The sequence below is a fragment of the Neophocaena asiaeorientalis genome, unplaced genomic scaffold (assembly GCF_003031525.2).
Source record: "Neophocaena asiaeorientalis asiaeorientalis breed wild unplaced genomic scaffold, Neophocaena_asiaeorientalis_V1.1 scaffold142, whole genome shotgun sequence".
Taxonomy (NCBI): domain Eukaryota; kingdom Metazoa; phylum Chordata; class Mammalia; order Artiodactyla; family Phocoenidae; genus Neophocaena; species Neophocaena asiaeorientalis.
The window spans coordinates 2,172,427-2,195,782 of NW_020174563.1; the positions used below are offsets into that span (position 1 = coordinate 2,172,427).

At 44.3% G+C, this 23,356-nt stretch overlaps 1 protein-coding gene across 2 annotated transcripts in view; it reads right to left on the reverse strand.

Annotated features, from left to right (window-relative positions):
- Nucleotides 1-23,356, reverse strand: part of LAMA3 (laminin subunit alpha 3) — a 233,798-nt gene that overhangs the window by 90,245 nt on the left and 120,197 nt on the right. For both annotated transcript variants that reach the window (XM_024757935.1, XM_024757934.1), the window contains exons 25-32: nt 21,096-21,204; nt 19,069-19,166; nt 18,048-18,192; nt 16,310-16,436; nt 16,088-16,227; nt 14,457-14,572; nt 13,108-13,319; nt 11,745-11,949 (exon numbers count right to left, since the gene is read on the reverse strand). In XM_024757935.1, coding sequence (XP_024613703.1) covers nt 11,745-11,949; nt 13,108-13,319; nt 14,457-14,572; nt 16,088-16,227; nt 16,310-16,436; nt 18,048-18,192; nt 19,069-19,166; nt 21,096-21,204 — 1,152 coding nt within the window. The remainder of the gene's footprint in view (nt 1-11,744; nt 11,950-13,107; nt 13,320-14,456; nt 14,573-16,087; nt 16,228-16,309; nt 16,437-18,047; nt 18,193-19,068; nt 19,167-21,095; nt 21,205-23,356) is intronic.

Sequence of the window (23,356 nt, forward strand, 5' to 3'; positions counted from 1 at the left end):
AATGCCACGCCGAGAGCAATGAACACGTGAATCCCGCGCAAAAACAGGCAACCAAAGGAGCTCTGTGTGGTGCCATGACAACAGGGAATAAAAAGGAAACTTCCTCCTCGAAGTCTGGCTGAATGTCTTTTAAAAACGACCTAAAGTCAGCCTGACCTTGCACACTCCTCCAGGGAGACGCTGTGCTACCGGAGGAGCTGCCCTTCCTGCGACGGCAAGAAGGTTCCAGTTGCTGCTGCCAGGAGGTGCAGAGCAGCAGCACTGAGGATGCGGGTCAAGTGAAGTCATCTCCACGGCAACGACCTCAGGGCCAAACATTATGAAATGACACCTGCAAGTGTGTGGGTGCTCGTGTGTCTCACAGGTCACCGGAAAGTCGGGCATTAGGGTGAACTCTACCCTTTGCTCATTAAATACCACGGATCCCTTAATATTGCATTCCATTCAAGTCCAGTTTTAAACTAGAATCCAAAGTCTACCTTATAGTCATTCATTTATTCATCCTATAATTACTGAGTGCCTTCTATTGATATATACATATCCTCGTCTTAGGGGACATGGGAGGGAGGGGAAAAAGTAGAATAAGCCTGTCTTGACCTTCGCGCATTTTCACTGAGGACATGGGACATAGAGATGCAGAAAGTAAGGTAATCACGTGAGAGATGGGATGGCTAAGCTTAGAACTAGCTTTCGGCAATGAGATGACAAGGGTACCCCTGTGGGCTTGCAGTGGCTTCATGCCTTCTTTGCATTTGTACCTTTCATACAGAATCCTTGAAGGATGTGGATAATTTGGGGGTAACAGAAGAGGGGAAAGGAGAGCTGATAACTGAACTGAGGCAAATAGCGTTTAGAGAAAGTGAGAAAAACCAGAGAAGCTGAAAAAAGGCTTAAGTTAGGTGAATGGGGGCCAGATCACCACGGAAAGCTGGTCTTTATCTTCTCAGACGATGGAGACTTGAGGAAGGTTCTTACGCAAAGAGTAATGTGATGGACGTGGTGCCAGTCAGAGCCACTTCCGCCCCCCAGCAGCCTGCACACAATATGGCGCTCATTATGCTACACTGTCATTATTGATTAGTAGAGGGTCCCCTACCAGACCATGACCTCTTGTTAGCAGGTATGTGTGCCTTTGGCACGAAGCACAGCACCCAAACTGGAGTAGGCGCTGGATATGGTCTGAGTCATAAAACATACTAACTGATGAAACAGAATTTAAAGCCAAAAACAAAAACAAAACATCACAGGGATTGAAGAAAATGTTTCCTCCTAGTTTTTAAAACACCCCACACACCAAGAAGATGAAATCATAGACACATGTGCATTTATCAACATTCTCTATGCACTAATAAAAAAATTATGGAGAAAATCGATTTTTAAATCCCAGTATAATTGTGTACTAGCATATTCCCCTTCAATTAGGGAGAAAAGAAGGAAGGAAGGAAGGAAGGAAGGAAAGGTGAAGGGAGGAAGGAAGGAAGAAAGGAAGCCAGGAAAAGGAAGGTCAATTCGGAGACTGTCAAGATCATTCACACAGGAAGTGGTAATAAAGGACTTCACCAGGCGGAAGTACCTGCAGGGGGCCATCGAAGGAAGGGGGATAATACACACTTTCTTAGAAGTTGACACCTGATTGACTGTAGAAAAAAGGAATTGACTCTAAGGTGATGCTGAGATTTCAGGCCTTGGGGACCGGGAGGAGGCTGTCACCAATATGTAGAATTTTTTAAAAAACATTCAAAGAGAGGAATGGCCTGAAAGGCAAGACAATGGCAAGGGTTTCAGATATGGAATCAGTGTAGAATTTAGGAGTTGAGAGGGCCCTTAAAGATCATCTAATCTAACACTTCATTATACATGTGAGGGGACAGGAGCTCAGAGGTCAGGGGACTTGTCCGCCAAGGCCCTCCCTAAGGAAAACCAATAGGGGAACCCAGGTAGAACTGATTTTCAACGAATGTGGGATAAGACAGCCGTCAGGGATCAGAACTGGAGCTCTGGATCTGGGAATCATCAAGGGTCTGGTGGTTGAAGCCAGGAGAATGGGTGGGGCTTCAGGAGGACAAAGTATGAAAGGCAGAAGGCAGACAGCCAAGTGCCTCGCAAATAATAACAACAGCTAATACTGGGTGCAAGTGTGTGTCAGGTACTATTCTAAGGGTTTTCACACAGGATATTTAACCCTCTAGAGAACTTTAAAAGGTAGGTGCCTCTGGGACAGAGGAAACAAAAGTGAGAACTCTGAGCTCTGTCCGTCCCCATCCGCCCTGCTCACCACCGTGTCCCAGCACCTGCCTGCACGCCGTCTGGAATTTACCATTCCTATTATTTGATGAGGTGCCTCAAAGGGATTGCTTCTCCAGGTTGTTAGGGCTTGTGGATTTCTGCCGACCTGGAAGTACTTCTGTTCCCAGAATGCCAAGTCTACGACCTTTTCTGGTATTTTGTTTCTCCATCTAACACATTTAGTAAATCTGTGAGACGGGCTGAGATCAGGGTCCCCCCAAAATGGCTTTCCTTTTGCTGCTGCTCTTCTGAAAAGGCACGTTTGCACATGTGGTTTCACTGGATGTCCAGGTGAACTGCCATCTCCTATAATCGATCTTAAAATGTCTTGAACGTCATCGACGTGACGATAGTCTTTTAAAGCAGTGATTCCCAGCATCTGTGTATCTGATTGATAAAATCTTCTGAGGCTATTCTAGCTCTTCCGTTTGTTCAAAGAATCTGATGGCACAATCATCCACTATTAAAAGCAGATGCAAATGTACTTTTTCATTGCTATTATATCTGAGTCAATTACTGTGATGCTATAAAAAAATGAAATTTTGATCAAAATAAGCACCTTTAAGACCACAATCCCGACAGAGTTGTCCCAAACAATGGACTTTTTATCACTTATACAATATACTTTTGTAATATTCTCCATGATACAATCAGAGATTGAAGAAGAAATCGAATCAGAGTTTTACATTTAGGTGGGTGGGAAGTTGGAGATGATTTTACCAGGCTTCCTTTTATAGATTAGGAAGCTGAGACCAAGGAAGGCAAAGCAACTTGCCCAGAGTCTCCTGGCTAGTTCATGACAAAGATAAGCAAGAACTCAATTTTACGGCTCCAACTGAATTTATTTCCACTTGTGTCTAAAATTACAGCACTAGTTTCAGTTAAGAACAAACTGAGTGTTGTGGATTGCTGCAATTATTCTGTAGTTCATTTTAAAGGAGATTAATATTTATAACAGTTCGATTTCCCTTTAGTATGATAAACGTTAACACCTCTAAATAGTCAAATAAAATTTGAAAATTCAAATTTTTCAGCTTTGTGATAACTTGTACAACTGTAAGAGAGTCTGTTGTATCACTGAGAAAGGATATGTTCTTCTTTTTATTGCAAGTTCCAGGTTTCTCTGATTACTTCTTTTACTTGAATGTTAGGTTCCTCTAAACACATTCTTCATTTTCATTAGGATATTTTCAGGGGCAGCGGGGAGCATTCTTTCCTCTAATATTTTCTAAAGAAATAATCCTTTAGGCAATCAAAAGCTTTTTTGGCATCAACACTGGAATTATCATGGGTAATTTGTGCAACTTACAGTCATGTAACAAACTGAAGTTTTTCTTACATTATCTGCCAAGGCCCTTTCATGACAAATCCACTTTGATCATGGAAAGATGTGTCATCCCATTAGGTGATTACAATCTTTTCGGTAATGTCAGGATAAATAATTTCACGTCTTGGTTTGGTCAATGAGATTCCATTCCTGTTGATGTTCCCTCGGGTGTGGGCAAAACTCCTATACAACATGTCTCAGTCCTGAGTTAGGAATTTTCTAGTCTACTAAACTGTCATTGGCTAGTGAAGGTTTGTTAAATTCTCCTTAGAATTTGTACCTAACATCCTATGGTAAATCTCTCTCTCATAGATGGTGCCTTAACTGATTTTTACAGTTTTTAATGCGTTCTCAGTTTCCTTTTTCTGTGGTGGCAGCATTGAGAAACTGTGTGTGAGGTCCTGTTTGCAGCAACTTCTTCTGCTGACCATCCACGTCCTTTTAAAACTCTCCCACTGGTTCTCAGACAGTGAATTCTCCTGCTTCTCTTCCTGCCTGAAAACTGCTTCTCCACCTCCTTGGCTCCCTTGCCTCCTATGATTAAACACAGGGACCCCCTCCAGGACCCACACCTGTTTTCCCTCCTGTGTGTCCACACCTTCTCCTTGGGGTCCTCTCTCACTCTAACCCACGTACATGGTTCCCCAACCTCTACCCCCAGCCCCAAACTCTTCACGTGGGTGATCTGTTTTCAAAAGAAAATCTGAAGTAGTCACTATGGAAAAACAGAACTTTCTTGGACTTGTTGGCACTTATTTTGTGACTTAGTAAGTTTTTATTTTTAATTAAATATGGAGGCACTGGAATGTTTTCAGTATTTAGGGCTCTGAGTGTCTTCATGCAGCTGTGATTGGAGCCACTACAGAGTCTTGGGCTTCGTCCTCTGCCAGGATTCCATCCCCCAATAACTGTTCCACGTCCCCCTGTTTATCTCCTCTCCTGTTCCTCCGTCTAGTTTTTTCTTTATTTTTCCCAAGGTTATGCATTGCGCATTCTGCTGTTCAAACGGAACCTTGTTCTTTCAGCCTTTCTTATATCCAGATTCCTAGCCCCTTGAGTCAGCAAAGGATTTTAATGCTAAGACCTCCCTCTCTGCTTATCCCCCTTATTTGTCAGATTATTCTTTCCTCTGAAGGATTCATGCAAACCCATTCCACGTAAAGACGTTGGATTCTTTCCTTAGACTTGTTTTTCAAATACACGAAAAGGAATATTATTCCTAGTTCAATCTGTTTCCCTTTTTATAACACCCTGGATTTCCTTTTCTGAAGCCAGTTCTAATTCTACAGTTTCTTTAGGTCTGGTCTCTCACTTCTTCTACAACGTTGATTGGGTCATGACTGGCACATCTAGGTCCTTTGAGCTTCCCACTTATCCATCTTCTCCAGCCACAAGACAGCAAGCAACTCCTGGGCACAGTGCATCTTTTTGTTCTGTAGCATCCCTGCAGGTCCTGGTAGAAGCCTGTGCTTCCACACTAAGTGCCCATGAATCAGGAGTTTATTGGAAATAGGTCAGACATCTTCACAGGCCTATTGGTGCATTCAGAACCCAATGCAAAGTCTTTAGTAATGAACTAAGTGCCTGACTTCCTTCCAGAGAATCGCGTAAGCACTGGAGGGACCAGAACCAAATGTATGTGATGAAAGCTCTCTGATAACACCTCAAAATTCTTTGTACCGGTCACATTCCATTTAGGCTCATAGTTGGAGAAGGACAGGCAACCGACTTGACTCACAGAGGACTCACAACCTGTGGTTTTAAAGACCTGGAATCTTCCATGACTCAAATTCTCACTCAGCTTCCTTCCCAGAGGACAAAGGAACTGTTAGACGCTGGGCAACAATGAAAAGTGTGGTTAAAGGTCCTTCCTCAGGAAAAGTAAACGTCGCTGCTATAGAGAGTTGAATTTTGTCCCCAAAAGGTACGTTCAAGTTCTAATCCCCAGTACCTAGATTGTGACCTTATTTGGAATTAGGGTTTTTGCAGACATAATCAAGTTAAGATGAGGTCATACCGGAGTAAGGCAGGCCCTAGTCCAATAGGACTGGTGTCCTTATAAAAAAAGAAAGACACAGGTATATATACAATGGAATACTACTCAGCCATAAAAAAGAATGAAATGTTGCATTTGCAACAGCATGGATGGACTTGGAGGGTATTATGCTGAGTGAAATAAGTCAGACAGAGAAAGACAAATACTGTATATCACTTATACGTGGAGTCTAAAAACTAGAACTAATTAGTGAATATGACAAAACAGAAACAGACTCACAGATACAGAGAACAAACTAGAGGCTACCAGTGGGGAGAGGAAAGCAGGGGCAAGATAGGAGTAGGGGATTAAGAGGTACAAAGTACTATGTATAAGATAAATAAGCTACAAGGATATATTGTACAACACAGGGAATATAGCTAATATTCTATAATAACTTTAAATGGAATATAACATTTAAAAATTGTGAATCACCATGTTGTATACCTGAAACTTATATAATATTGTACATCAACTATACCTCAATTAAAAAAAAAAAAGCTGAGTGAAATAAGTCAGACAGAGAAAGACAAATACTGTATATCACTTATACGTGGAGTCTAAAAACTAGAACTAATTAGTGAATATGACAAAACAGAAACAGACTCACAGATACAGAGAACAAACTAGAGGCTACCAGTGGGGAGAGGAAAGCAGGGGCAAGATAGGAGTAGGGGATTAAGAGGTACAAAGTACTACATACAAAATAAATAAGGGAACCCTCCTACACTGTTGGTGGGAAAGTAGATTGGTACAGCCACTATGGAAAACAGTATGGAGGTTTCTCAAAAAACTAAAAATAGAGTTATCATATGATCCAGCAATCCCAGGCCTGGACATATATCTGGAAAAGACAAAAACTCTAATTTGAAAAGATACATGCACCCTAATGTTCATAGCAGCACTATTTACAATAGCCAGGACATGGAAGCAACCTAAGCGTCCATCAACAGATGAATGGATAGAGAAGATGTGGTGTATATAATATATGCAATGGAATATTACTCAGCCATAAAAAAGAATGAAATAATGCCTTTTGCCACAACATGGATGGACCTAGAGCGTATCATACTAAGTAAAGTCAGACAGAGAAAGACAAATATATGACATCACTTGTATGTGGAATCTAAAAAGAATAGTACTTATTTACGAAACAGAAACAGATTCACAGACATAAAAAACACACTTATGGTTTCCACTGGGGAAGGTGAGAGGGATAAGTTGAGAGTATGGGATTAACAGATGCACACTACCATATATAAAATAGATAAATAACAAGGTCCTACTGTATAGCGCAGGGAATTATATTCAATATCTTGTGATAAACTATAATGGAAAAAAGAGAAAAAATATAGATATATACATATATGTGTATAACCGAATCACTTCCCTGTACACCTGAAACTAACACAACATTGTAAATCAACTATACTTCAAAAAAGAAAAATAGGAAAAAAAGATAAAATAAATAAGCTACAAGGATATACTGTACAGCGCAGTGAATATGGCCAATATTTTATAATAATTATAAACGGAGTATAACTTTTAAAAATTGTGAATCCCTATGTGGTACACCTGAAACTTAGACAATATGTATTGCACATCAACTATACGTCAATTTTTTTTAATTAAAGTTTTAAAAAATTCAAAGGCTAAAAAAAAAAAAACAGTCCTGAGTTAGGAATTTTCTAGTCTACTAAACTGTCATTGGCTAGTGAAGGTTTGTTAAATTCTCCTTAGAATTTGTACCTAACATCCTATGGTAAATCTCTCTCTCATAGATGGTGCCTTAACTGATTTTTACAGTTTTTAATGCGTTCTCAGTTTCCTTTTTCTGTGGTGGCAGCATTGAGAAACTGTGTGTGAGGTCCTGTTTGCAGCAACTTCTTCTGCTGACCATCCACGTCCTTTTAAAACTCTCCCACTGGTTCTCAGACAGTGAATTCTCCTGCTTCTCTTCCTGCCTGAAAACTGCTTCTCCACCTCCTTGGCTCCCTTGCCTCCTATGATTAAACACAGGGACCCCCTCCAGGACCCACACCTGTTTTCCCTCCTGTGTGTCCACACCTTCTCCTTGGGGTCCTCTCTCACTCTAACCCACGTACATGGTTCCCCAACCTCTACCCCCAGCCCCAAACTCTTCACGTGGGTGATCTGTTTTCAAAAGAAAATCTGAAGTAGTCACTATGGAAAAACAGAACTTTCTTGGACTTGTTGGCACTTATTTTGTGACTTAGTAAGTTTTTATTTTTAATTAAATATGGAGGCACTGGAATGTTTTCAGTATTTAGGGCTCTGAGTGTCTTCATGCAGCTGTGATTGGAGCCACTACAGAGTCTTGGGCTTCGTCCTCTGCCAGGATTCCATCCCCCAATAACTGTTCCACGTCCCCCTGTTTATCTCCTCTCCTGTTCCTCCGTCTAGTTTTTTCTTTATTTTTCCCAAGGTTATGCATTGCGCATTCTGCTGTTCAAACGGAACCTTGTTCTTTCAGCCTTTCTTATATCCAGATTCCTAGCCCCTTGAGTCAGCAAAGGATTTTAATGCTAAGACCTCCCTCTCTGCTTATCCCCCTTATTTGTCAGATTATTCTTTCCTCTGAAGGATTCATGCAAACCCATTCCACGTAAAGACGTTGGATTCTTTCCTTAGACTTGTTTTTCAAATACACGAAAAGGAATATTATTCCTAGTTCAATCTGTTTCCCTTTTTATAACACCCTGGATTTCCTTTTCTGAAGCCAGTTCTAATTCTACAGTTTCTTTAGGTCTGGTCTCTCACTTCTTCTACAACGTTGATTGGGTCATGACTGGCACATCTAGGTCCTTTGAGCTTCCCACTTATCCATCTTCTCCAGCCACAAGACAGCAAGCAACTCCTGGGCACAGTGCATCTTTTTGTTCTGTAGCATCCCTGCAGGTCCTGGTAGAAGCCTGTGCTTCCACACTAAGTGCCCATGAATCAGGAGTTTATTGGAAATAGGTCAGACATCTTCACAGGCCTATTGGTGCATTCAGAACCCAATGCAAAGTCTTTAGTAATGAACTAAGTGCCTGACTTCCTTCCAGAGAATCGCGTAAGCACTGGAGGGACCAGAACCAAATGTATGTGATGAAAGCTCTCTGATAACACCTCAAAATTCTTTGTACCGGTCACATTCCATTTAGGCTCATAGTTGGAGAAGGACAGGCAACCGACTTGACTCACAGAGGACTCACAACCTGTGGTTTTAAAGACCTGGAATCTTCCATGACTCAAATTCTCACTCAGCTTCCTTCCCAGAGGACAAAGGAACTGTTAGACGCTGGGCAACAATGAAAAGTGTGGTTAAAGGTCCTTCCTCAGGAAAAGTAAACGTCGCTGCTATAGAGAGTTGAATTTTGTCCCCAAAAGGTACGTTCAAGTTCTAATCCCCAGTACCTAGATTGTGACCTTATTTGGAATTAGGGTTTTTGCAGACATAATCAAGTTAAGATGAGGTCATACCGGAGTAAGGCAGGCCCTAGTCCAATAGGACTGGTGTCCTTATAAAAAAAGAAAGACACAGGTATATATACAATGGAATACTACTCAGCCATAAAAAAGAATGAAATGTTGCATTTGCAACAGCATGGATGGACTTGGAGGGTATTATGCTGAGTGAAATAAGTCAGACAGAGAAAGACAAATACTGTATATCACTTATACGTGGAGTCTAAAAACTAGAACTAATTAGTGAATATGACAAAACAGAAACAGACTCACAGATACAGAGAACAAACTAGAGGCTACCAGTGGGGAGAGGAAAGCAGGGGCAAGATAGGAGTAGGGGATTAAGAGGTACAAAGTACTACATACAAAATAAATAAGGGAACCCTCCTACACTGTTGGTGGGAAAGTAGATTGGTACAGCCACTATGGAAAACAGTATGGAGGTTTCTCAAAAAACTAAAAATAGAGTTATCATATGATCCAGCAATCCCAGTCCTGGACATATATCTGGAAAAGACGAAAACTCTAATTTGAAAAGATACATGCACCCTAATGTTCATAGCAGCACTATTTACAATAGCCAGGACATGGAAGCAACCTAAGCGTCCATCAACAGATGAATGGATAGAGAAGATGTGGTGTATATAATATATGCAATGGAATATTACTCAGCCATAAAAAAGAATGAAATAATGCCTTTTGCCACAACATGGATGGACCTAGAGCGTATCATACTAAGTAAAGTCAGACAGAGAAAGACAAATATATGACATCACTTGTATGTGGAATCTAAAAAGAATAGTACTTATTTACGAAACAGAAACAGATTCACAGACATAAAAAACACACTTATGGTTTCCACTGGGGAAGGTGAGAGGGATAAGTTGAGAGTATGGGATTAACAGATGCACACTACCATATATAAAATAGATAAATAACAAGGTCCTACTGTATAGCGCAGGGAATTATATTCAATATCTTGTGATAAACTATAATGGAAAAAAGAGAAAAAATATAGATATATACATATATGTGTATAACCGAATCACTTCCCTGTACACCTGAAACTAACACAACATTGTAAATCAACTATACTTCAAAAAAGAAAAATAGGAAAAAAAGATAAAATAAATAAGCTACAAGGATATACTGTACAGCGCAGTGAATATGGCCAATATTTTATAATAATTATAAACGGAGTATAACTTTTAAAAATTGTGAATCCCTATGTGGTACACCTGAAACTTAGACAATATGTATTGCACATCAACTATACGTCAATTTTTTTTAATTAAAGTTTTAAAAAATTCAAAGGCTAAAAAAAAAAAAGAAAAAGAAAAGAAAGACACAGACACACACAGAGAGGAGAAAGCCATGTGAAGACAGAGACACACAAGGAGAATCCATGAGACGACAGAGGCAGAACCAAGGAATTCCAAGGACTGCCGGCAACACGGGAAGGTAAGAGGCAGGCAGGGAACAGTCTCTCCTAGAGCTTTTAGAAAGAGCAACACCTTGATTTCAGACATTTAGCCTTTCGAACCATGAAAGAATAAATTTCTGTTGTTTGAATACACCCAGTCTGTGGCCATTTGTCAGCAGCCACGGGAAACGAACACAGCTGCCCTGGAGCTGGAGAAGCAGATGCCTGCCACTCGCAGCTACAGTCCCTCCTGGCTCTCACGCCGGGATCACAGGCATGGACACCTACGTCCTTGTGCTTGGGTGGGGGGAGGGGGGAGTGCAGGGTGGGGTCAAGCCTCACGCTTTCTCCTGCACAGGTCACACCGGCCTGGATGGCAGAAGCTCTGCTTCAGCTTTCCTGCCACATAACCCCTATCAGATTCTTTCCAGCCTTTTCTTCTAGGAGACTGTTCTTCACCCCCTGTGGCCACTCTCTGGTCCTGCCGAGATCAGGCTGATGACCTGGAGTCACGTGACAACACCCTCTGGTTTCCAATGTGGAGCTGACCTGCTGAGCGAACCTCTTGGCCCCCTGGCATCTGTTTGAGCTGCCGTTTGCCTCTTGTCTCTCAGCAGCTGTGTGCTGGACCTCGGTGGCCCCGGAGGCAGCCCCGCCTCTCAGGTCAGGCTCTCCAGCGGGTACTGCCCACCCTGCCGCCCTACCCAAATGGAGGCCCCCTGTGGAGTCCTCTGCACCGTCTCCGGCTGCCCCATCTGAGTCAGGGCAGCAGGCTCCGGATTTTAGACTTCATCAAGCAACGTCCTTAACAAAACTACCAGCTTACGAGAGTGAAGGTTTGGAGCCCAGACCTCAGTACAAACAAACAGCTGCTCACCACCCGGTGACCAAGGAGATGGAACTGATCACGTAATCACGGACTTATCGCACGCACACGCGGAACGAGGCTGGAGTGGATGGCGAGGCTGCTTGGGCCTCGGGAGACAGCCATCTGCCTACCCAGGCTCTGCCAGGCCACCCGAGCTCGAGGGGACCAGACACTCCACACGCCACGCCCATCCCGGGTGGGAGCACCACCCTGAGGTCAACTCAAGCAGTGTCGGGGCCCATGCGAAGAGGAAAGTAATGGGGACCCGTGTGGGGACAGACAGCGTCTTCCCTTCCCACCGTAGGATGCCACAGGTTAGTCCTCCAGGCCTCACCTGCACTGTCCATGGTCCCTGTCGCACTCCTGGGTGGCAGCCCCGTCGGTGCCCATCCTGGAACAGTTGCAGCCTTCGCAGCCGGCCAGCGGGTGGAAGCTGAAGGAATGTGTCTCACACGCATCACACTGGGGCCTGACCGTGCGGGGCGGGCAAAGGCACATCCCCGTCGTCTCCTCACAAAGGCGCCGGCCGCAGGTGCACGCTGGCCAGGGATGAAGAGACACGGTGAAAGGGTTAGACGCCCCTGACCTCCAGCAGGACTGCACCAGGGTTTCCAGAACCTTCCAAGGGGTCTGGGAGAAAGGTCTTGCTTTTCTTCCCTTATGGTACTATTGAGTGTGGTTTATCTGAAAGGCCCCTTTCTTGGGGCCAAGACCGACCACACCCAACGCTCATGGTGGACACAATGTGCAGAAGCTGAGTGAGGCACAGCTGGAGCTACTGACACCAAGGTAGACACCCTAAGGCACCCCTCGACTCCGAGCTGCAGTTACATGTCATTCTAACGTGAGGCCTGTCCTCCGTCAGAGGGTCAGCTCTTCTCAGGCTCCTTGAAGGGCCTCCACGTCACCCCAGTGCACTGAGCCCAAGGTCAGGACAGGATGCAGCAGCGGGGCCCTTGTTAGGCAAAGGCTGGCCTCCATGCGGGGACTCTGCCCCCTTCACGTGGCCTGGGCTGACCCTCGTCTAGGGCTGCAGCACATTTCCTAGATAAAGATCCATGGCCTCCTCATTCAGTGAGGAATATGCCCTGTGACCCTGGCTCTCCTCCCACCTCAGCTGAGCTTTGGTGAGGCTGCAAAAACTGAAGCCTAGGGCTTCCCTGGTGGCGCAGTGGTTGAGAGTCCGCCTGCCGATGAAGGGGACACGGGTTCGTGCCCTGGTCCAGGAAGATCCCACATGCCGTGGAGCGGCTGGGCCCGTGAGCCATGGCCGCTGAGCCTGCGCGTCTGGAGCCTGTGCTCCGCAACGGGAGAGGCCACAACAGTGAGAGGCCCGTGTACCGCAAAAAAAAAGCAAAAAAAAAAAAAAAACTGAAGCCTAACCTATTCCACTAAGAAGAGAACTGAGATGTCCAATATTTTGATGCTTGAGGCTATTTACCTTCACCTGCTTTGCCAAGCTCATGGGTCACGTAGCATGGGAAACATAAATATTTATCTTCTAGAACCTTGCTACTCATAGTGTGGTCCCTAGACCAGCAGCACGGGTATACTCTCACTGGTTACTGGAAATGCAGACTCTCAGGCCTGAGAGTCAGAATCTGCATTTTCACAAGATTCCCAGGTGAGTCTCTAGCACAGTGAAACTCAAGAAACCTGGCCCTAGGTGACCGTGGCTGACCTGAACATGCACTTACGCTTGCAGTGCGGGAATCCGTAGTAGCCCATTTGACAGCGGGTACACTGCCGCCCAATGACATGGGGCCGGCATGGGCACTGCCCGCCCTCTGGGCTGCAGCGATGGCCAATGGCCCCGGCGGGGTGGCACTCACAAGGCAGTGCACCATCATGGTAAAGGGCCACCAGGGACCTGGCAGAATCCTTACAGAATCCAGAGGCTTTCTGGGGGCTGTGGAAACAAAAACTCATGGTGAGATCCTGGGAGGCGTGCCCAGAAACGGTCCCAACCTTCCTCTTCCCACATGCCTCACCAAGCAGTGTTTTGGGGGAGGGGCTCTGGAGTTCGGGAGGAAGTTAGAGAAAACCCCACCCCTGGACTCACAGAGGGTGCCAGCCACGCCTCCTCCCATCCCCATCCACTCCAGGACACATCACAGGATGGTGGGTGGGAACTTTCGGTGGCTGGAATAAAGGGGTGAAAATTCACCTATAGGATGAGTTGTATGGTGTGTGGATTATATCTCAATAAAGTAGTCACCAAAAAAATTTACACCTACATGTGTAATGATACACCAATTAGAATAATAATGAGGAGGTGAATTGCCAACATTTACTGAACATGTGTGTTAGAATTTTTGCCTACACCTCACTTAACCTCACAACCACCCAACCAATTAGTCCCTAAGCCCCATTTCACAGATAAGGCAACTGAGGGCCTAGAAATTAGGCAACATTCCCAAGGCCGCAGAGCTATGAAGTGGTTGAGAAGGTACTCAAGCCCATAGCTGTTTGACCTCAGAGCCTTTGCTCTTAATATTTTCTATGCAGGAGGCATCTGGCCCCCAGGAGCCTCAGTTCCTCAGGAAACCTACAAGGGGGCAGGGTGGGTCTGCAGAAAAGAATGGCAGGAGTTGATACTCAGGGCTGTTCTAGGCTCTTAGCATTCAGGGACCCACAGAGGGAAGACGGGGAGGTCCACCCCTCTGTGATGCTCCCCACTCAATCAGAGGGCAAAGGAGAGTGGGACTCAGGGCTCACATGCCTCCCCGCAGAGGAAGCCCTGTGTGGTATCTTAGGAATCTGAGTCAGCTAAGAGGAAACAGGGAAGAGGAAGAGAAACTCCCAAGCAGCCTGTGAAACCCAGCTTGGAGGGTGATCTGTTGAGATCAAAGTTGAGGAGGGAAATCTCGCCCAGATGTGCACAACGGCTGTAGCGTGTCCCGAGGACGCGGGACTCAGTGCCACTCCCTCAGGCTCCCAGAGGAAGAGACAGACCCAAGGGCCACCCCTCCCCGGGCCTCTTGCTCTGGTCGGGAATGTGGGAGAGCTGCATGCCTCCCAGGGCCTTTCCACAAAGGATACTTACTCAATATAAAAACTGTCCCCTCCACAATTGGTGACAAACTCGAATGACTTGTCCACTGATTTTCTGTGAAGGATTTGGTAGTCGTAATTCTCCGCAGGCACCACTAGGACACGGACCTAAAGGGAAGCTGTCGGCATGTCTTTGGATTTCCAACAGCACGGCATACCTACGGCTCTCCATCACTTTCTCTTCGCTAAGATCAACGTTCTTTATTGTTAAGCCCAAGACCAAATGAAACAGGATTTATGAAAAAAGAATCACAAAACAACCCTAAGCCAGTGTTGAAGGCTCAGGCCATGTTTCCATGCAGGAAATGATAACAAGTGGGGGGCAGACCTCCTGGAGCACCTGTTCAGAGAAGCAGCAGCCTCGGGTGCTGGGCGGGGACAGGAGATGTCAGGGGTGAGCAGGACAGCTGTTAGGACAGCCAGGGCCCTGTGTGATCCATGCCCGGGATGACCCTGGATCTCCAGAGGTTGCATTTTGTGTTTTTAAATGTGAGCAAACCGAAATGGCAGGACCAATGGGGAAACTCACATGGTGGCTTGCCCCTGAAATTCATATCCTATCAGATACTCTATTATGAATAATTGTAGCCCCAGTCTTTAAAAATACTGCTCAGTTCTCTGTACCTGTATAAACCAGACTGCGCCAGTAACAAATGCTGCAGGAAATTTCAAACGTCTTCGTCAACTACTCACCAACTTACAGCTTACAGAGTCTACTGCTCTCACGTTATTCAGTTCAATAAACATTGCCAAGTACCTGTGCCAGACGGTGTTCCAGGCACAGGGGATACAAAATGAATAAAGTCAGGCCCCTGTCCCTAGGAAGATGACATCCTCAGAGAGAGAGGAGGCATGAGCAAAAGCTGGAGGGCCACAGAGCAGGCCTGGGCAGTGCTTCCTGGCTCTCCAGGGCTTTACAGGCATTGGGTGGCCACGATTCCATCGATCAAGGTAATGAACTGGGTAGGGGATGCCCGGGGCTGGGCTGGTAACAGGCTAAGTTGGAGGGACTTGTGAGCTCTCTGGCTATGGGGATGTGCAGTAGATGGTCCTAGAGCTCAGCAAAGATGAGAAATGAGTTCACAGATGAGGGTGTCATTCTCACAGAGGAGAGAACAGAATCGACAGGCGCAGACGATGTTATTCAAAGAGAAATCTTAGAACAAGGGAGCTCACCGTCGAGCCCGAGGGAACGGCGACATATGGGGATGAAGGGAAAGAGAAATCATTGAAGGAGCAGTGGAGAAAGTGGGAAAAAAAAAAACAAGAGAAAGTAGCTATGGAAGCCAAAAAGAATGAAATTTTCAAGAACAAATGAGTGTTCAATGCTTCAGAGAGAGACCTGTCAGAGGAGATTGAGGAGGGGCTGAAGGAGAGGGCTCCAGGCTCGTGCAGGGAGGTTTTTCTTCCTAGTCACTTCTCTATTATTCTGCTTTCCCTTGATTTTAATTGTCAGAGAAAGACTTTTTTGGGGGTAAAGTTAGCTGCAAAATTTAAACACTTTGCTATAAATCTGGCTTCAGTTCCTAATTATTGTCATGAGCCAAAACTGACGCACAGAGCACAGAGCAGCCAACCAAGGCAATCATGTGAAGAGCAAGCTGAGAAAAAAGCAGAACGCACCCAAACTAAGGACTTTCCTTCTGGAACCTTCACGGTCACGGCCACCTCCGGCTCCGAGATGTCAAACTCAACCTGATCTCCGGCGATCACTTGGTCCCGGCAGCCAAGCACATGGGGGCAAAAAGAGGCACGGAAGATGCCTGGGGGCAGAGAGAGGCATTCCTATCACACCCCTGCCAAGGCAGGTGAGCCCTGCAGCCGGCCCTGCTCCCCGCAGCTCACCTGGCTGCAGCCGCCCTCTGTCCACAGACACCTGCGCCAGGAACGTCGGATGCACTGGTTGATAAAAATGGACCACAATGACGTATCGACCCGGACGCGGTACGAGTCCTCGCAAGGTCACTTGGTTCTGGGTGGGAAAAAAAATATTCCTCAAGCTGCAGAGTTATGAATAATTAGAATTACGGGATATTTTGAGGTTAAAAACCAAAACAACCTCGGTATTTACCCAAGAGAAGTGAAAATCCACATTCACAAAAAACCTTCCCTTGAATGTTTGGAGCAGCTTTATTTGTGATCACAAACACTGGAAACAAACCAAATAACCCTCAGCTGCAGAATGGACAAACCAACTGTGGGACAACCATAAATGATGCTGGAGGGAGGGACATTTGGTAAAATCACTTTGGAAAAACTATGTGTTGGTTTTTACCAGAGTTGAACATATAACTGAGCAACTGCATTCCTAGGTATTTAACAACAGAAAGGCACGCTGTGTGTGCAAAAGGCCCTACAAGAATGTTCCCAGCATTCAAGCACCACTTGTAATAACCGTGTAACAAAGGGTCAGACTCCATTTTTTATGTTTGACGGTTTTCAAGCTCCATCACTCACCTATTGCCTTTTGTCCTACACCTGGACAAGCTAATAAGAAAGCCCAGGTGTTCATCCCTTGGCACATGTGGGAAGTTCTAACCACACAAATTCCAGCCCATGGGAGAGGGAGCCCTCACCCAGACTCCCCCCCCACCCCCTCCTAACCACAACGAAAACCAGATTCAGACCCCAATGCTTGCTCAGGTTTGAGTGTGAGCCCTGCTCTCCCCAGAAAGCCTCACTATGTGAGTAATGTCTTTTCAAACTGCAAAAAAACCCTACAAGAATAACAACCATAGAAGATTATCTTTTAGATGAGAGCTGTGCCTTGGAGGGTGACTGACTAAAGGTCATACACTAATTTTATAGCAGAACCAGGAGTAGAGCTCTATTGCCATGATTTCAATTCATTTCCCCCTACTATTCTAGGTTGCCTTGCCCACACGGGATCTTACGAAATTTTCTCTCCCAAACCCTGTTAATTTCCTATCTTGATGCAATGTGAACTGACACAAGCCATCTCTAGGATCAGAAGGACATAATGGCATCAGAACAAACATTAAGTCCTGCAATTGTGTAGTTTACAGTGAAAAAAAGGTGTATTCCCTTCATATACTTCACCTTTGTGCTCTAGATGATTAATCAATATGTGTTTATTGGGAATGTCCTGCCTACAAGTTGGGGCCGCAAAAAATTTGTTAGAGTTCTAAAAGCGCTCATGTTCTGATCTGGGAAGATAATTAATGACTCAACAACGTTAAGTAGCAGTAGCCCATGAAAATATGACCTATCCTAAGATGGCTCATGAAAAATTGCCAAATGACTATGTAGATAGCGATGCAGGAGGGAAAAGGAGCGTCAGGATGGGGCGGCCACAGACAGGATTAACTGGATGCCTCATGCCTGGGATTCTCCACAGTTGAGAGCAGAGGTGCTCAAACTTTAGGGGCATCCAAATCCCCTGGAGGATTTGTTAAAGCACAGATTCCTGCGCCCCTCTTCAGAGTTTCTAATTCAATAGTTCTGGGGTGACGCCTGCAGATTTGCATTTCTAACAAGTTCCCTGGGGATGGGGACGCTGCTGGTTGGGATCACACTTTGAGAACCACTGGTTTACAAGCAACACACTGAGGGGGAGCCCTACCTGTGGGGCCTTCAAGGTGACTCCAGTAAGAGCGTCAGCAGAAGGTAAAGGGTCCTGGGGCAGGAGAGGGGAAGACCCACCATTCGGAACATCCAAAATTAATGCTGTTGGAGGAGTTTCAGGGACCAAGGAGATACAGGTGGCACTGAAAAAGAGAATACTGAAAAATAACAAAAACCCGAAGAACTGTCCCCCGGTGAAGATACAGAGTCTAAGCATCAAAAGGATCCAGAGAACCACCAGCCTGTGGAGATCTTTATACAAACATACTCAGTGCTCTGGACTGGCCAAGTGTATTCCGGCTGCCCGCTTAATACAATAAGCTAAGACAGAAAAAAAAAATCTTAATTTTGAAGGAAAGTAAGCTAGATGGAAACTTTTTAAAACTTCCCTCTCTAGGACTAAAATTCATTGTTAAATGAGATCAACGCAATGAAACATTATTATTCACCTCTAAACATCAATGTTGACATAAAACTATACAAAAACCAAGAGAACACATGCCTATCATTTCTTTTAGGCACAGCCAGATTTCATTGTCTTGGTGGTTTCAACCATATGCATAAGATGTCATGACTGTATCCATAAATTATTTTTGAATCTACATCCAAACAACCTTCCCCAAATCCCAAGAATCATTGGTTAGCTAATTCTCATAACATAGTTGTGAGATGGGTCATTATTTTCATGTTTTTTATAAATGAGGAATCTCAGACATAGAGATTAAAGGATTGGAACAAAGTTGGGTCTTGACGAAGGCTCAGAATAGAACTTCAGAGTAACTGCCCTCAAGGGTGAGGCTTAAACATTTCCCCCAGTTGCTACTGTGTCAGCTTCCTGATATGATGGAATTCTGGAAAGAATGCTGGGATGAATGATTTAGCTCTTTTTTTTTTAATGCATCACCAGCCTTTAGCACCTTGGCCTGTGATCGCTTCTGAAGTCAAATATAAATCTACAGTCTTAAAAGCATTAAGTATCACTCAGCACAAACGAGGGATAAAGGAAGGAAACACATTACCTTTCATTAACAAATCTCCCATAACTGGCAATGCATTTGACGTGAGGTCTCAAATACTCCACTGAGAATTCTTCAGTGGGTATGATACAAATTTGATGCTGTCGAGCAAATACAAGAAGGTATGTCCCAGTTATCAGCAAAGTCAAGGTTATAGCCAAACACATTCTTTTAAAAAAGCTGTTCAGGTCTTCCCTGGCAGTGCAGTGGTTAAGAATCTGCCTGCCAATGCAGGGGACACAGGTTCAAGCCCTGGTCCAGGAGGATCCCCACATGCTGTGGAGCAACTAAGCCCGTGCGCCACAATTACTTAAGCCTGCACACCCACAGCGAGAGAAAAGCCCGCACACAGCAACAAAGACCCAACAACAACAACAACAAAAAGCTGTTAAGAATTCATCCAGAGGAATTATAACTATTATTGTAAAGCAGTAAAAATCACAGGAGAGCACTCCCTCTGGCATCATTATGTCCAACAAATCCTTTTTACTATTATGCAGGATCACTGACTAAATTGCTCTTGGAATAATTATACGAACAAACAAAATCATGTGAAAGTTCAAAAACAACTCTCTGTCAGTGACTTTTGACAGTTTTTTCTCTCCTGCCTTGGGCCGATGCTGGCTCTTCAGACCCCTTGGCAGGGAGAGGCAGGGATGTGGTGGGCAATCAGGGAGCCTGCTGTTCAGAAAGAGGGCTGCTCCTGCTACAAACAATCCTTCTCAATAGAGGTTGACTTGTATCTCAGGCACATTTGGGCTCTGTTTCCAGAGCTAGTTTCTGAGTCACACAAGAAATTCAGTCATTAACTTAATACCTTTCATTCTAAATCAAAACTATTACCAGCTTGGTCACAAAGCTATTCGGTAACAACAAAATTTTAATTGAACACCTACTATATGCCAGGCACTGAGACGGTGGGATTCTGCAAGACCAAGATGGACACACTCCTGCCTTCACAGAGCTTATTTTCCAGTCAGCCTTGACTCTGAATGACATCTGACTATTTCAAAAAGGGCAAACTTATGCTTAAAAGAAGGATGTTCAGCCCCATTATAATTTCCAAAAATGAAGAGGTTAAGATTCACTTGACTTATTATGTTTAAAAAGAGTCATCATTTTAAAAAGTCTTAAATTTTTATATAGTTTATATAATAATGTTTAAAAACTAAACTCCAGATAGTTCTTAAGAGAAAGCGCAACATTTTTAATACTGTCAAGCATGAATATCTAGAACATATTAGAACAGGCTGGCCTGGCACTTCCCAGAGTGATACATGCTTAATATTAGCAGTATCAGGAAGTTGCTTCATGCTTAGATAATCTTATGTTCCCTGAGATATTTATTGTAAACCTGACCACCCCTTCCTAGCCCAGATCCCACTGCCTCTGTTTATCACAATTCTCAATATTTAAGTCATGCTATTAAAAGGGTATTTAATCTGCCAAAGCTGGCATTTTAACTCTTAATAGTATATATCTGGGTTTCCCTGGTGGCGCAGTGGTTGAGAGTCTGCCTGCCGATGAAGACTAATCAATTGAAAATACTCTTCTTGGAATTGAGTAACAATGGTCTGGAAAAAAATACCAGGTGATTACAACCTTGAAAATTCTGAAGAAATCTGCCAAGAAGCTAACAGACATAATAAAATAGTAAAGTGGAAAGAAATAAGCAGTAATTAATGGCATTTCTATACACCGGCAATAATAATAAACTAGGAAATATAACAACAAAAGATAGTTCATTCATAATAGTAACAACAAATACAAATTAATGAAATGGCGTTTTGTGAAATGTGTTCAAATTTGATGACTAAACTTTATTGGATGCTATAGAAAAGGCTCCAACAAATGAAGAGGCAAAACAGATTTCTAGGTGGGAAAATAAACATCATAACACTGGCAATTCTCTGCAGGTTAACTTTATAGATGTAACACAAACCCAACCAAAACTTTAATAAGCTTTTAAAAATATATATGGTTACCAATAAAAATACTTCTAAAATTCAGCAGTCAAAACAGAAGCATACCAGAAGGAATCGGGCCATCCGTGCTTTGAGCCAAACATCTGCATCTTCTAACAGCTCGTACACAGCAAGGCGACTCCTGCTGTCGGTCACAGTGCTCCGGCAGAGGACGCTACAAGAGGAAACAGTTTTCTTAACCTTACTCCCCTGGTCTCCCTCACTTTATGCCCTGTGGGGTTGCTGATTGCGCTTCAGCTTCTCCTGTTGTTAACCAGGTCACTGACAATGAATTTCCCTGGAGGTGGAGTTTAGGAGGGATGCAGCCCATGATCAGTAGGGGAAAAAGAACCTTCCCACTGTGCTCTGAGTTGCACCTCTCAGGGCTGACGGCCTTGCGCACCTTCTCTACCCAGCTTTTTTTGTGGTACGCGGGCCTCTCACTGTTGTGGCCTCTCCCGTTGCGGAGTATAGGCTCCGGACGCGGAGGCTCAGCGGCCATGGCTCACGGGCCCAGCCGCTCCGCGGCATGTGGGATCTTCCTGGACCGGGGCATGAACCCGTGTCCCCTGCATCGGCAGGCGGACTCTCAACCACTGCGCCACCAGGGAAGCCCTCCACCCAGCTTTATAATACTTGGTTTGGTCATCTGGAGAAAGAGCCCCAGGGCCAGTAATGTCTAAGACACAGCCTTCTTGGAAATTTACCAATATCATTGGTACTGTTGGAGATTAAAGTTGCCTACTGAACTCACAATGACCATCTCATGCCTCGTCAGTAATGAGGCTGAAAAGCCCCGAGTTTGCCTTTAGAAGCTCAGTCTGTTCCTCCTAGTGCTCCTTCCTCATTCTACCAGTGGTGCTCCTTCCCTCCACGGCATCAGAGGACATACAGAGCTCAGGAACATTTAAAGTAAGGTTTTGAACTAGAGAATACAGCCTCGTAGTAAAACCCATAAAGGAAGTATTATGTGAGGAATGCTTCGACTTCATCGTCTAAAGTAGCAACTTTTCAGTCTATAACTATAATTTGGAACTAGAGACATACGAAAAGAAAACGACCATCTCTGCAAAACGTTTGAAATAATTAATGCAATACTTTTGAGGTGAGAATTAAAATGAGATAGTGTATAAAGAGCCATGGTTTGTGGCATACATTAGAAACTCAATAAATAGCTGTTTTCTTTTCCCTTTTGTGCATGTGTGTGGGTGCGAATACATGTGTCAATTAAAATGCATTTCTACTGGATTCAACCATAACTCTGGGAGTTAAATATATCAAGTGATTATATTAAGTGACTCCCTTAGATTGAGTTTTATCCTCTATTCAATTCTTACTAAGAGTAGACTAACAGTAATAACTGGATTGATTGAATCATTAGTGATCAGCTCTCTCATGGAGGGCAGATCAGATTTATCAGAGTTATCACAGCACTATTTTGGAAAGTGGTGTTCCTACGAGCACCACTACTTTTCTGTTGGGATATTGTTTTATAACAACATAGTTAGACCTCACTTGAGAAATGCTGGGAAAGGTTCAAACCTCAGCAGGAGAAGCTGCCATATTGAAAGGGTCTGTCAGTTGAAATAGGTTTTTATGGGTCAAATATTTCCCAATTGCATCGTATTTTTGGACTCTATTACTTGCAGCCTGGTCATTTTCACTTATCCACATGACATGCAAAGTAGAGAAAAAGGAAATATTTTAGACAAGTGAAAAGATACCACGGGACTTCCCTAGGAGTGGTAATTCCTAGTCTAATGCAGTATTGTCTTGGAAATCTAATGATTGAGAACTTTGGTGTTGTCGCCACGTCCAAAGCCTAAATGATCTGCAGAATATCATGTACTTCTCGCCTTAAAACACCATTCAGACAAAGGTCCTGAAACAGTGCTTATGGCTCGCGGAACCCTGGAAGGGTGTTCTTTCTTTCTTTAGTTTTGAAATCACTCCTCTGCTTGGCATAGATAGTCTCAGCCTCTTCTGAGATAGTCAAGAGTCATGGAGGTCATTAAGAATGTTTCCTCCTGCTTGCTGGGCCATCTCCACTTTGTACACTGTGGAGCAGGGATCAAGCCCTGATCTGCAAGGTGGAAGGGGTCAGAGAGCTGAACTGGAGGGTGGGCTTGGATGGATGGAGTATGGAGAAGCCATGCCCTAGGCGCTGTGGCCAACAGTCTCCAGGACTCCGGGGGCGAGTGTACATCCCAGTGGTGGCTGATGTCACCTATAGATGAAACTAGTATTTTCAGAAAATGACAGAACATTCTAGGGAACTTTTCTGGGCCATCTGGTGTTCCTATTAAAAATGCATATATAATTACATT